The 13,413-nt window shown below is 58.3% G+C and overlaps 1 protein-coding gene across 1 annotated transcript; it reads right to left on the bottom strand.

Annotated features, from left to right (window-relative positions):
- Positions 1–2,016: 2,016 nt before the first annotated feature.
- FES (FES proto-oncogene, tyrosine kinase) lies at positions 2,017–12,639 on the bottom strand. Its single transcript, XM_061181762.1, has 19 exons — positions 12,436–12,639; positions 11,832–12,053; positions 11,467–11,640; positions 9,990–10,086; positions 9,676–9,859; positions 7,605–7,742; positions 7,413–7,532; positions 7,155–7,277; positions 6,835–7,021; positions 6,629–6,712; positions 5,901–6,110; positions 5,423–5,545; positions 5,015–5,068; positions 4,083–4,201; positions 3,695–3,789; positions 3,456–3,579; positions 3,048–3,205; positions 2,810–2,932; positions 2,017–2,381 (listed from the first exon to the last, which is right to left on the bottom strand). The coding sequence occupies exons 2-19, from the start codon at positions 12,042–12,044 to the stop codon at positions 2,239–2,241; spliced, it is 2,469 nt and encodes an 822-aa protein (XP_061037745.1). The 5' UTR covers positions 12,045–12,053; positions 12,436–12,639; the 3' UTR covers positions 2,017–2,238.
- Positions 12,640–13,413: the final 774 nt, after the last annotated feature.

The raw sequence follows: 13,413 nt of genomic DNA, 5'->3' as shown, positions 1-13,413 counted from the left end.
AAAAGAAAGGTAAAATATGATGTTATTCTCTTCCCCAACTTCTCCCTGAGGGTTCCCAGAGTAGCCAGTTACCTTGATGTAATCAAGCATTGAGCTGAGTTGGGGCAGAGTTATAGTTCTGATAAAACTCCGTCCTCCCCTGGATCGCCCCTGTCCTCTGAGATTTAGAAAAGCCTGGCCAGTCTCTGTCTCTTCCAGCCCTTCAAGTGCTGCTTTAATGAGATTTTGAGGTTAGCTCTTTAACCTCCCAACCCACACAGGTTCAAAATCTGGCCAATAGGACTTCCCTGGTGATCCAGTGGTTAAGAATCTGCCTTCCAATGCAGGGGAGGCGGGTTTGATCCCTGGTAGGGGAACTAAGATCCCACATGCCGTGGGGCAACTAAGCCTGAACACTCTAGAACCTACGTGCCACAACTGGAAAGAAGCCTGCGCTCCGCGACAAACAGCCCGCGTGCTGCGGCTAAGGCCCAATGCAGCCAAAATAAACAAATAAATAAATATTAAAAAAAAAAAAAGAAACAAAGAAAGTCTGGCCAATATCTTGAGGGGGAGACCAATTATTGTTTGTTTCAGGCCTCCTCCCTCTAAACACCTGCCTTTCCAGCCCAGCCCCTTCCTAGTTGCCCATACTGCTCCAGAACTCAGCAAATGTTCCATGGGGGAAAACTGGCTTTGCATTTTGGGTTCCTCCAGGTACCAATCCATAGCACTGTCCCTGTAAGCACCAGAAACTCCATTTCTTTTTTTCCCCAGTAGAGTCTTTCTGTTTGGGACAATTCTGATCATCAGAGATGTCCCATCTCAGCAAATGTCTCAGGGAAGAAAACAACTGCCCATCATCAGTTCACCTTGAAGGGGCTTTCTCCTCCTTGAAATTTTAATTCATATGGTCTTTCTTTCTTAACACCCCTCGCCATTGTCTTTAAAAATTATTATTTTCATCTTACATTTCCTCCTAGTTGTTGCAATGGGCGTGGGGACCTGCGGAGACCTACCACATCCTACCCAGAAGCAGAAGTTCTTCAGTTCCGCTTTTTACCACTTCTAATGGAGATACAATTTGAATTGTTAGTGTTTTTACGTAGTCACGCTCTAACTTGATTTCCTCTTGTTGAAACAAGTATTGTCTTTTATCTCTTTGAAAATAGATATCAACTACTTCATGGCCATTTTATCTCAAAGTTCTTACTGCTTTGCTCTTTGGTGCTATAAATCTTTCCAGGTTTCTGTTTTTCAGTCTATTCATACTTCTTTGTCTTCTTCTTTTTTTTTTTTTGGCCGCACCATGCGGCATACAGGACCTTAGTTCCCTGACCAGGGATCGAACCCGCACCCCCTGCAGTGGAAGCACGGAGTCTTAACCACTGGACCTCCAGGGAAGTCCCTCTTTGTCTTCTTGACCTTCACCGTTGCTGCTAGAAAAGTTTCACATAACTTTGTAGGTTTCAGGGGAATTTAAGGGAGGAGGTGAGGGCTCCCCGCTCTGCTACCCATTGCTCAGTAAACTTGTCTTGAGAGATGGGAATAGTTTTCTTTCTCTTCAGCTACTCCAGTCCCCTTGGAGTGGAACTCTAACTTCCCCTGACACTCTCCTCTTCTTGTTTCTCATGTGACTGTGGTACACAGACATAGTGTCTCTGACATTTATAAGCTAATGACTTTCAAACCTCAGTTGCCAGCCTTTACTTCCATCTGAGCCTCCAGACTTATATGTCACACTTACATCCCCACAGGCCCCTGAAACGCAACATCTCCAGACTCACCGTACTTCCTGCAGCTCTGCTCCTCTGCCTGGGATCCTAATTCAGAAATAACACCACCATCTGGTCAAGAAGCCTGTATATCATCCTGATCTCTCTCCCTCTTCCCCAAGTCACACATCCAACAGCTACCAAACCATGTCAGTTCTGCCCTGTGAACACTGCCCGTCCTCCTCCTTCCCCACGGCCAAGGTACAGGGCCTCTATTCCTTCTAAGAGCTGCCCTCCAGAGGAGTGCACATGCCAAGAGCACTTGATGGGCACAAATGGTTTTTATTATTTCTGCCTGGAAGAGGAATTCCTGGCAGGAACAGGGATGCACAGCAGACACAGAGCTGCATCCCTGCCGGCAGCATAGATACCACTGGCTGGAGTCCAGGATGATGAAGAGCTGTCCAGCGGCGTGACCTGGAGCTGGTGAGGAGGTATAATCTTGCCTGCAGAGGCCACTGGCTTGAGAAGTGGGGCCCCAGTCTCACCGATGCCGCTTTCGGATGCTCTGCAGCTCCTGGTAGATGGTGCTGAAGCTGGGTCGCTGCCCGGGCTCAGAGGCCCAGCACTGCTCCATGAGTCTGAACACAGCGTCGGGGCACAGCTCGGGGCAGGGCAGGCGGCCCCCTGTGAGGACAGACACAGCACACCAGGCATGAGGAGGGGGTCTGAGGGGCCCTGGCAGCCCCTGGGCCATGCCATGAGCAATGGGAGCTGCTTAAGGTACAGTGTTCTTAAGGAGCCCCTTTTCTTCAACAAAAACACAGAGATTCTAATCTCAAGCCACCATGTGCTAGTTGTGTGATCCCTGCAAACCTCAGTGTTTCCTTCTGTAAAAGGGACCTATTAATCCCGACCTCACATGTTATGAAGAGTAAATGAAATAAACGATGGCCTGACACACAGCAGGGTTTCACTGGATGGTAGCTCTAGGATTATTCTTACTCTGCCTCAGTGGGAAGGATAGGGTGTTAGGAGGCCTGGAGGAGTCCAGCTGGAGCGGTGCGAAGAGGGCTTGGCTCTGAGGCCACTGTCACACCGCAGGGTTCCCTTACCCTTTTCCACAAACTCCCGAGTCTGCTGATTGCTGAGGTTGGGGTAGGGAGAGGCCCCCAGGCTGAAGGTCTCCCAGAGCAAGATGCCAAAGCTCCACACGTCGCTCTCAGAGGAGTAGCGGCCTATGAGGAGGTGAGGCGGCGTGAGTGGGCCACACCCATTGGCCAGAGAAGGGCAGGTGGCGGGACCCATGCCCAGCCTCGGGCCCTGCAGCCAGAGCGGATCAGGCCCAGGTACCGTAGTTCAGGGCCTCCGGTGCGGTCCACTTCACGGGAACTTGTCTGAGACCCCCCGAGGCTGCGTAGATCCCGTCGGCTTCCTCCCGGGACATCCCAAAGTCACTGATCTTCAGGACATTCTTCTCTGTCACTAGGCAGTTCCGAGCGGCCAGGTCCCTGGGCAAAAGCAGGACAGGGGCTCATTTAGCCAATATCCATGCAGCACCTGCCACCTGCCCGGCCTGGGCTCCCTAGACACAGCCACGAGCCGAAGCTGCCCCTGCTCCTGGGATGCCTGGTCCGTCAGAGAGGCAAACTCCACCCCCGGAGCTGGTGCCTGGTGGTGAGGGGCAGCAGCGCCTGCATCTGGTGCGGGGGCGGGGGGGGGGGCGGGTGTCGGGACTGCCTGCCGCGCCCACCCCCTCACCGGTGGATGCAGCACTTGCTCTCCAGATACTCCATGCCCGCAGCCGCGTCCCCTACCATCTGCAGCAGAGTCTTCACCCTCAGGCGGGCTCCCTCTGTCCGGAGGAAGGTCAGGAAGTCGCCCCCTGGGAGTGGACGGTGGGGACGGGGAGCTCGATGAGCCTTCTGGGGGTCGGAGGCGGCGGGGAGACCTAGCCCAGCGGCGCACCGCAGCCCTGGAGGTCAGCTCACTCTGCTCACCCTGCACAAGCTCCATGACGATGTAGATGGGCTGCTTCTGGGTGCAGACGCCGATGAGACGCACGATGTTGGGGTGGCTGTACTGCTTCAGGATCCTGGGGGCGGGGGCGCAGGGCTGCTCAGGCTCCCACCTCGGCCGGGCGGGGGGTCTTACACATTCACCTTGTCGGCCCCGGGAGCCCAGGGAGCCTGAGGCAGGGTGAGAGCAGGGCAGCAGACCTGGAAGTGTGACTTTGGGTGGGTCCCAGAGCCTCAACCCCTCCACACTACGGGGGGGCGGGGCTGTGAGGATGAAACGAAGTCAAGCACTTCCGAAGTCAAGCACCCTGCCGTGCGCAGAGGAGCCCTTGTATGTGGAACCTCCAGGGGTGGGTATTTCATCACCCACCTCGCTTCCTGCAGAAACTTGGCCTTGAGGTCGGGTGGGAGCGTCTCGCGGCAAGATTTCACGGCCACCAGGGTGTTGTCCGCTCTCAGGCGTCCGCTGAATACTTCGCCAAAGTTCCCCTGAAACGGTCTGGGGCTCCTATCTGTCTTCCCTGGACTGTGGTCCTCTCCTGCACTCGGGGCACAGCCCACCTTGTCCCCACCGGCCCTTGCCTCAGTGCCCCCATGCTCAGACCTGCTCATCCTGGCTCTCTGGTCGGGGGACGAAGCGTACACGTGGGACAGGCAGGGGGAGTCACCTCTGATTTACCATGTTCACTGAGAAGTGACATGGAAGTCCAACAATCACTTTTGCTGGGGTTGGTAAAGCGTTCTGGTTTTTAGGAAAGTGACTTCTTTCCTGAGTAGGTATTTTATTTTATTTTTCTTTCTTTCTTTCTTTTTTTTAATTTTTATTTTTTAGGCCACACCACGCAGCATGTGGGATCCTAGTTCCCTGACCAGGGATCAAACCTGCGCCCCACCTCACCGTCGCATTGGAAGCGCAGTCTTAACCACCGGACCGCCAGGGAAGCCCCCTAAGCAGGTATTTTATGGCTCATGTGAACAGAGCGTGTCTCTCTTCCCTGAGGAGGCAGGGGTTGGGGGGGAAGTGCGTGCGTGTGAGTGGGGTGGGGTGGGTGCTGGTGGCAGAGCCGTCTCTGGGGAGCTTCCAGGGCAGGTGCTTTCCCCCCGGTTTCCTGCAGGACAGCGTATGGCGGTGGCTGGGCAGGAAGTCAGGGGTCCAAGTTGGAACTCAGACTGAGGCAGGGAGGCTGAGAGCCCTCTGCGGGTGGGGCCCTGGTGTGACTCGGCCTTTGGGATGGAAAGAAGTGATACTGGGGGAGGGGAAAAGCAGGAGGCCAGGAGCCTGGCAGAGCGCACTCAACTCACCCGCCCAATCTGCTCACCCAACACCAGGTCCTCGTGGCTTAGTGCCCACTTGTCCTGGGGAAGGGAGGAGTCGGGGGGGGCGCATCAGAAGTCAGTGAAGGGAGGGAGTGCTGAGCCCTATCAAGGACTGAATACCCCCTCCCAATGCTGTGTCTTTCATTTCTTGGCACCTTGGTTCGTTGGTCTGCAAAATGGGGGTTGGACACAGGATCACACTTAGATGACTCAGGGACCAGGCAGGGGCACTAAATGGGTGAGCACCAGCCTGGGGTGCGTGGCCCAGGGAATGGGATTGACCTTGACATTCCAAACCTAGAGGGAGGCCGGCCCCCTGGGGAGTGTATGGGACCTGGAAAGCCCTTTTCCTGCTCTGATTCTGTGTGGGCCCCAATCCTGCCACAGACTCACCTTGGGCACAGCCCTGTTCAGGATGATACCGCTCTTCTTGGTGAGGGGCTGCTGGGAGCGCAACAGGTGGTCTATGAGCAAGGGGATGCTGGGAAAGCCATCTCCTTCCAGTCGGTACAGGTTCTGCGGGGTAGGGGGAACTGGGGTCAACAGCCTCCATTGCTGAGGGGGCCTGAGCCCTGGGAGAGGAGAGAAAGAAAGAACGGCAGGGAGAAAGGGCCTGCCTGGGATGAGAGGCAGAGACCTGATGCTGCACGACAAGCCTGCTCCCCCGTCCTATGGGAGGACGCACACCTCTGTTTGGTTGCAGGGACTGGGTGGTCTCTGGGGCCCCTTTCAGCTCTGCCAGGGAGACATCTAAGACATAGCAGCTCCTTTCTACGCTCCCTGGTGAAGGGGAAAGGAGGGGAGGGAAGGGAGGGGAGGGAGGGGAGGGAGGGGAAGGGAAGGGAAAGGCTGGGGTTCAGGCCCCACTCACGTCAGCATACTGGATGATGAAGTGTCGGGGCTGCCCATCCCACAGCACAGACAGCACGTACTCCTGCTTGCCCTGGCTCTCCCGGACCAGGAAGTCCCCAGAGTGTGTCAGCAGCTCAGCCACCTCTGCCCGCGGGATGGCTCCGTGGTACCACAGCTGCTCATGCAGGGGCTGCTGCACCTCTGGAACGAGCTGCAGCGGTGGGGGGAGCTAGACAGGGACAGGGGAGGAGCAAGGAGGGGTCACTCAGCCAGCCCATCAGGGGAGGCCACTAGGCCGGCCAGTTGGGGGGTGTCCGTCTCTCTCTCATATACGCCTCGTCCTCACAAACCATGCTAGTGCCACAAAGAGCCATCTGCAACCCTTGGAGCCAGCAATAAACTCACCCAGGCTGGGTGATCCCAAACAAAGCTTTTGCCTTTTCCTCCAGGCCACAGCCCCCAACCACTCCTGAAGCAGAGAGAGCCGTGGGGTGACGAGGCTGCAGGTCCCTTCCACACACGTGGGTGGTGGAGAGGAAGAGGGTACAGGGGTGGCACGGAATCCCAGGGAAGAGAGGGGCTCCCCAGTAAAAGTAGCCTGGGAAGAGCCTCCTCTCTAGGGCAACCCCGTGACTAAACCCAAAGCACCGTGGTAGGAGGGGCTTAGGGGGACGTCCCTGAGACCGCTGGCCCAGCCCACCCCTTAGAGAAGGGCAGAGGTGTGGGTCCAGGCTGGGCTCCACTCACCGAGAACTTGGGGCGGAAGATTCCTGAGATGTGGCTCTTAAGGATCTCCAGGGTGGGTGTCCTTCCCCCTTCTCGCTCCTGCTCCTGAGGCCAGGGACAGACGTCAGCGGGTGGCCAGGCTTGGGGAGGGCGAGGGCGAAAATGAGGAGCGCGGCCCCGGGTGGGCGGGCAGGGCTGGCGGTGCAGGCTGCGGGTGGGCGGCTCACCGAGGACGAGGTGGAGTGGCGGTCGTCCTGCAGGAGCAGCACGGGCAGGGGCTCACCGGGGCCCAGCTGCTCCAGCTTGGCCTGCAGCAGCTCCTGCTGGGCCTGCAGCTTGGCCTGGCTGCACAGCGCTACCTGCAGCCCCTGCAGTGCCTCCTGCAGCACCTGCTTCTTGCCCAGCAGCTGCACCCTGCGGGCAGGGGCGGATGGTTGGGTGGGGGAAGAGAGGGGCTCAGCCTGCAGCTGGCAGCCAGCAGTGGGTCAGGCAGGCCGGACGGAGGGAAGGGAGGGCCAGGAGGCTGCTGTACGCGGGCCCCACTCACCGCTCCCGGGGGTGGGTGGTCTGCTCCTCAGTCCAGAGCTCGTGCTGCAGCTGAGTGACCACCTCCTGCCGGCTGAGCACTGTCTCAGTGGCCACAGCCAGTTCTTCTGTCACTGAGGTCAGCCTGTGCCCAGAGGAAGGGCAGTGTTAGAGCCACGCCCCTCAGATGCATCCCTGCGGGGCCGAGCAAGCCTGCGGGCTGGCCACAGCTCTGTGTGGACGGCGTCCACCCCCGACCCCGAGCCGAGCCACCACACACGTGTGCTGCACGCTTTCCACAGTAAGCTCATTCAGCTGCAGCTCCCCGGGCTCCAGCAGTTCAGCCTCCTCAAGCAGCGATTCATCAAAGGTGACACAGGGTGGGACGTCAGGTGTGGACCTGCAGGGGACAGTGCCCGTCAGTGCACAGGCCAGCAGCCCTGGCACCTGGCTGCTGCAAGGAGGGGCTTACCCATACTGTTGCAGGAAGCCTTGGTACTCGGCCTCGGGCTGGATGTGGGCAACCGCTGCAGCCATCTCCCGGTGAATGGCCACCACCTCGTCCTGCACCAGGCTGCTAATCTCCAGGTATTCCTGCAGGATCTCCTTCCTGCCCCCAGACGGGACCCCGGGTCAGGGGGGCCTCAGGCTGGACAAGGCTAGGAAGCTTGGGGCCCGTGGCACTGGATTTGGACCCACCCTGGGGTTGATCCCCCCACCCATCATTTACCAGTCAAATGACCACAGGCAAGTTACTTAGTGTCTCCCGGGAGTTTGTAATAAGGCCCCAATGACAGCCTATGTGCAGAGTGTGTGGTTTGAGGAAGTGCTCGGTAAATGTGAGCTACAAATGTGCCTGCCCTGGGCATAGCCCCACAGCTGGGGCTCCAGGGCTCTGATACACGCGTAAGCCATCGATGTGCTGCTGACCCCGCATTTATACCTCCCAGAGCTCCAGTCTCATGTAACTATCCACCTACTCTAAACGTCCTGTTGGACATCTCTCAGACACCCAAACTCTACCAGTTGAAAAATGAACTGCTGGGACTTCCCTGGTGGCTCAGTGGTTAAGAATCCACCTTCCAATTCAGGGGACACAGGTTCAATCCCTGGTTGGGGAACTAAGATCCCACGTGCCGCAACTATAGAGCCCATGTGCTCTGGAACCCGCGCGCTGCAACTAGAGAGAAGCCTGCACGCCACGACGAAAGATCCCGCATGCCGCAACTTAAGACCCGACACAGCCAAAAATAAATAAATAAATATTAAAAAAAAAAAAAGAAAAATGAACTCCTATTCTTATCTCCTGAACCTGCTTCTCCCATAGCATTCTTCATGTAGCCTCCACCACCCAGGGGCTCCGGGCCAAATCCTTGGAGTCATCCTTGACTGCTCTATCCACACCCCACTTCCAGTGCATGAGGAATTCCCACCGGCTCCACCTTCAAAGTACGTCCAAGACCTGACCACTTCTCCCCTCCATTGCTACTGCCCAGGTCCAGTGGCATGGTCTGTGGTCTGGATCACTGCAGTAGCCTCCTGCCTGGTCTCCCTGGTCCTGTCTTGCCCCCTGAAGTCTGTTCTCAACACAGCAGTCGAACTGACCTCACTAAGACGGCTCAGATCATGCTGCTCTTCTGGTCCACCCAGAGCCAAAGTCCTCACAACGGCCTGCGGGACCCTCTATCATCCCTGGACTCCTCCAGCCCCGTGTCTGACTCTGCCCTTCCCTCACTCTGCAAAGGCTACACTGGCTTCCTTGCTATTCCTTGATTTCAGGCACTCTCCCACCTTGTGGCCTGTGAGCCTGCGATTCCTCTTTCTGGAATGGCCCTTCTTCAAAATCCCCCTGGCTCACTTCTGCACTTCTGAGGCTTTCCCAGACCATTCCATTTAAAACAGCAAACCTGGGACTTCCCTGGTGGTGCAGTGGTTAAGACTCCACGCTCCCAATGCAGGGGCCTCGGGTCCGATCCCTGGTGAGGGAACTAGATCTCGCATGCATGCTGCAACTAAGAGTTTGCGTGCCACAACTAAGGAGCTGGCGAGCCGCAACTAAGGAGCCCGCCTGCCGCAACTAAGACATGGCACAACCAAACAAATAAATAAAAATGGCAAAAAAAGAACATATGCCTTAAAAATAAATAAATAAATAAATAAACCAGTAACCTCCTGCCCTGTCCCCCTGCTTCCCTATCCTCTTTTCTTTTTTTATTTTTCTCCATAGCACCTATCACCTCTAACATGCTTTCCACTTTACTTATTGATTTCCTTTTCTTTCTCCACAAACGAATGATCCTAGAGGACAGATATTTTTGTCTACGTTCTCTGCTGTATCACACAGCAGAGCCTAGAATGCTGTTCAATAAACATAATAAAACCCTGCAATAAGGGGCCCAGAATAATGTAATTTGGATGTAAACTGACTGGCCCAGGGCGTGTTCTCACGTGACTACATGCCTGTCACTTTTACAGGACTGCGTTTTCTGGACCCTGCCTCTGGGCTTCAGGGCTGTGACGGGGGTCGGGGGGTGTGGGCTTACAAGATGCACGCCATCTCCTGGTGCAGGTCCTGCAGGGACTGGAGCAGGCCGGGCAGCATGAGCCGGTGGTGGTGCTGGTGGTGTAGCTGCGCGGCCCGTACGCCCAGCACATAGCGGTTGTGGTGAGCGAAGAGCTTCCACAAGCTGCGCACGTACTTGTCCTTGGCCTTGTCACGGTCTTTGTCTGCCAGGTCGGGGGAAGGAGGCGTGGGTGACAGCACAGAGGCCTGGGTAGCACCCGCCTCCCCGGGTACCTGTGGACAGGTCTGGGCTGGCTTGGGATTCCCATCCTGTCAGCGAGGGAAGCCCCGGACCTTTGCTGGCCTCCTGGTACTTGCGTCGGGCCTGGGCACTGTCCCGTGCCAGGGCTCGGTACTGGCTCTTCAGCTTCTCAATGTCCTGGCTGTGGGTCTGGAGAGAGAGGAGAGACCAGTGTGGGATAGCAGGTCCCCAGAGGATTCCTGCCCGAGGTGAAGCCCTGGACAGGTTCTGCAGTCCAGGCGGGCAGCACATCCAAGTTCATCCTTCAGCAAGGGCCTGGAGACCTCTGGGACTTAGCCATTGCTGCTGAGGTTAAGGTCAGAGGAGTCGGGCTAAGGACAGGCCCCCAGGGGCAGCAGAGAGCCGGACTGGGCAGGCGACAACTGTCCTTCCTTGGCCTAGAGTGGTATCTGGTGGCAACTAAGGTCCAGCGGCAGGCGTGTGTGCTTGGTTTAACACTCTGTTGATGCCATCTTGAAATTCTTAATAATTTTTTGACAAGGGGCCCCGCGTTTTCATTTTGCACTGGGTCCCACAATTATGTTCCTGGTGGTCAAGACTGGAGTTCTCATCCCAGTTGCCTGTTTCTGCACTGGGGTACTTAGGGCAAACTCCACTCCTCTCCTCTGAACCTCAGCTTCCCCATCTGTAACAGAGCTAAATGCACAGACTAGATCAGCCCTTTTCTTAAGCGCCAGGTCGTAAACATTTTAGGCTTGTAGGCCATGCAGTCTCTGTTGAACTTGCTGGGCTCTGCCACTGTAGCTCTTTAGTAGCCACAGATAATATGAAAACATATGGGCAAGGCTGTGTTCCAGTAAAACTGCCTGCAGAAGCAGGCTGACCCCTGAATTAGATGATCGTCTGGGAGAGAGGAGTGGGTGAAGACTGGCCACCAGGGGCCGCTGTGGGTCTGCAGCAAGGCTGGGTTTGCACTGGTAGAAGGGGTGTGGTGCAGGCAGCTGCCCAGCACACTGAATAAGAAGGCTAAAGCATCCGCGTAAATAGCTCCAATCAAACAGCCTCTAGTCAGAGGAGCTGGGCAGGATTCAAATGCAGGCAGACCCACTTCACAGCCCCAGTCCTTAACCTCCGAGTCAGGGGGCCACGCTGCTGCCTTGTGGAGTCTCTGGGTCCCTGGGAGGAGCCAGCCTGGGCCAAGGGCGGGCAGAGTAGCCCTCATTCCTGTCACTGTCTCTCGGACCCGAGGGCCCGCTGGTGCAGTGCAGGAGGTGGGTCACAGGTCCTGCGCTCCTCCCAGGCAATGGCTGGATCACTCATCCTTGTATTCCCAGCACTCTGCTCAGGCACACAGTGGGGTGACAGAAAAGGCGTGGAGAGGCCCTGCTGCAGCCCGGCCCAAGCTAAGGCGGGGAGGGGGGTGAGGGAAGGAAGCTGGTGGGTGGGCCTGTGGTCAGATACTTACACTTCTTCAGTGAGTCCAGGGGTTCCTTGCAAAACCAGCCCTTTTCAGCTCAAAATGTAGGCAGAAATGACCAGGTGAAGCCCCGGTGCCACCCACCCACCTACCTTGGTGAGCTCCTGCTGGAGCTGCTGCCACTGCTCGTTGTAGGTCTTGCGCAGCTGCTGCCGCTCCCGGATCAACAGGCTCAGCTTGCTCAGCGGCCCTGAGTTCAGATCTTCTGCGTGCTGCCTCAGCAACCGGCTCAGGCCCTCCGTCTGGCTGGTGATCTCTGCCCAGGACTACAGCATGGGGCGGGCAAGGCAGGGAGTCGGGGACAGTGGCTCCCACGCCTGGGCCTGCCCAATCTCCAACCCTCCCCAGTGGGCTCCGGGAAAGGAAGGGGAAGGCAGATCTACCCAGCACCCGCAGGACTTTGTTGGTCGAGGGCGGGAAGGGCGGTGAGGAGGCCTAGGGCCCTGTAGAATCCCACCTGACTGATGGGGCTCTGGGGGCTGATGCCCCGGCTCTGGCCCCCGCTGTCCTGCAGTGACATGTGGTGCAGCAGCCCAGCGTATTCTCTGTCACTCTTGACCCGCTGGGCCATCCACTTCCTCATGCCCTCCAGCAGCCGAAGCTCGGCCTCCTGCATCTGCTGCACTGCCCCGTGGCCCTGGGGACTGCACAGCTCCGAAGAGAAGCCCATAGTGTGGTCCTGGGGACCAAGAGAGGAGAGGCCACCACTGGGGACAAGGCAGAAGCTGGAGACGGGCGGGCAGGACAGGGAAGCTAGGGGCTGCCGGGCCAGGAGGAGCCGCAGGCAGGCAGGAGGTGGGGGCCTGTCCCGCTGAAATGCAGCCATGGGTACAGAACACGGCCTGGGCTGGGAAAGCCCTCATTGCTTCCTGTGTCCCAGGTCGAGGCCTGGTGCCAGGGGTCTCCTTCCCAGCCCTGGAACAGAAACCTCCTGGAGCCTCCCTCCCTGGGCCCTTCCTCCCAGCACCCGCTGCAGGGGCAAGGTGTGCACAAGGCTGCCCCTGCCGGCGCCCCAGGCAGCCACCGCCCGGGACCCTGCCCTTCTGCGGCCCCTGCCTTACCTGGTCCCGTGTCGCACTCTCTGATCGCCTGCCGGGCCCCTGCCCACTGCCTGCTGACCCCGCTCCCCGTGCCCGCCGCCGCTGCCTCCTGGGCCTTGGGGCAGGAGTTACCCGCGTGGGCAGCTGATCCTGGGGCCGCCGAGGACCGACTCAGACTCAGGCCCGCACCACCCGGGGCCAGTTCCTGATTCCGCGTTTCCTCCTCCTGCGGTTTCAGTTGGCCCTGGCCCCGGGGCGGGCCGGCTGAGGGGAAGGGGCGGGCGGGAGCCCCCGACGCCTGCCCGCCCCCCTGCCCAATGCAGGCCGCTGCCTCAGCCGGCCACACGGCCACGGAAACGGAAGGGAGGAGGGGGCTGGGAAAGAATGGCCCAGAAGAGAGCAGCCTGCGCCTGGCACTCCCCAGGGCCCAGACAGCGCCCGGGAACACGGGGAACGGCCCAAGGGGGCGGCGGTGGGCGCCTGGCACAGGGCTGGGCTGCAGGATTGCATTGGGCTGGGGAGTCTGGGGGTCCAGAGCCTGGGGGCGGGCGGGCAGTCCGAGCAGCAGACCAGGGTGGCCCCAGAAGAGGAAGGGGGAAGCCTAGTCCAGGCCTTCCCCACCCCACTGGATTCCCCAAGGAGAGCTCAGGCGCCAGCCTCCATTTGAATAAAATTTCCAAGTAAATATCCCGAGGAGAGGCCTGCTTCTCAGGCACAGATCCTGGTGGAACTGGCACGGCTCCTCCACCCCCAGGCAGGGGCTTCCTGTCCCAAGGGAGACCTGTGGCAGGCGAGGGGCCTGGGCTGGGGAGTGGAGAGGTATGGCGTTCCTAGCGTGGGACTCAGGATCTCCCCAGCAAAAGCCATCTTGGTCCAGTTAGGCCCCACCAAAGGCCTCAGCCCTACAGCTGGCGGCCGGGCTACTTCAGCCAAGGGAGACCCTGAGCAACTGGACACAGGCCATCACTCTCCACCCTGCTGGAGTCCAGGCCTGTGGGG

Source organism: Eubalaena glacialis, chromosome 2 (assembly GCF_028564815.1).
Source record: "Eubalaena glacialis isolate mEubGla1 chromosome 2, mEubGla1.1.hap2.+ XY, whole genome shotgun sequence".
Taxonomy (NCBI): domain Eukaryota; kingdom Metazoa; phylum Chordata; class Mammalia; order Artiodactyla; family Balaenidae; genus Eubalaena; species Eubalaena glacialis.
Note: the sequence above shows the minus strand (reverse complement) of the source record. Positions and strands in the feature narration are given on the sequence as shown.

What these genes read in the sequence shown, in the direction of transcription:
- FES (XM_061181762.1), bottom strand. Translation starts at nt 12,044, where the DNA reads ATGGGCTTCTCTTCGGAGCTGTGCAGTCCCCAGGGCCACGGGGCAGTG. An exon ending in TCTTCCGCCCCAAGTTCTCG is followed by an intron (nt 6,111 to 6,628) that starts GTGAGTGGAGCC and finishes GTCCCTGTCTAG; the next exon opens with CTCCCCCCACCGCTGCAGCT. An exon ending in TCATCATCCAGTATGCTGAC is followed by an intron (nt 5,546 to 5,900) that starts GTGAGTGGGGCC and finishes CCTACCCCGCAG; the next exon opens with AACCTGTACCGACTGGAAGG.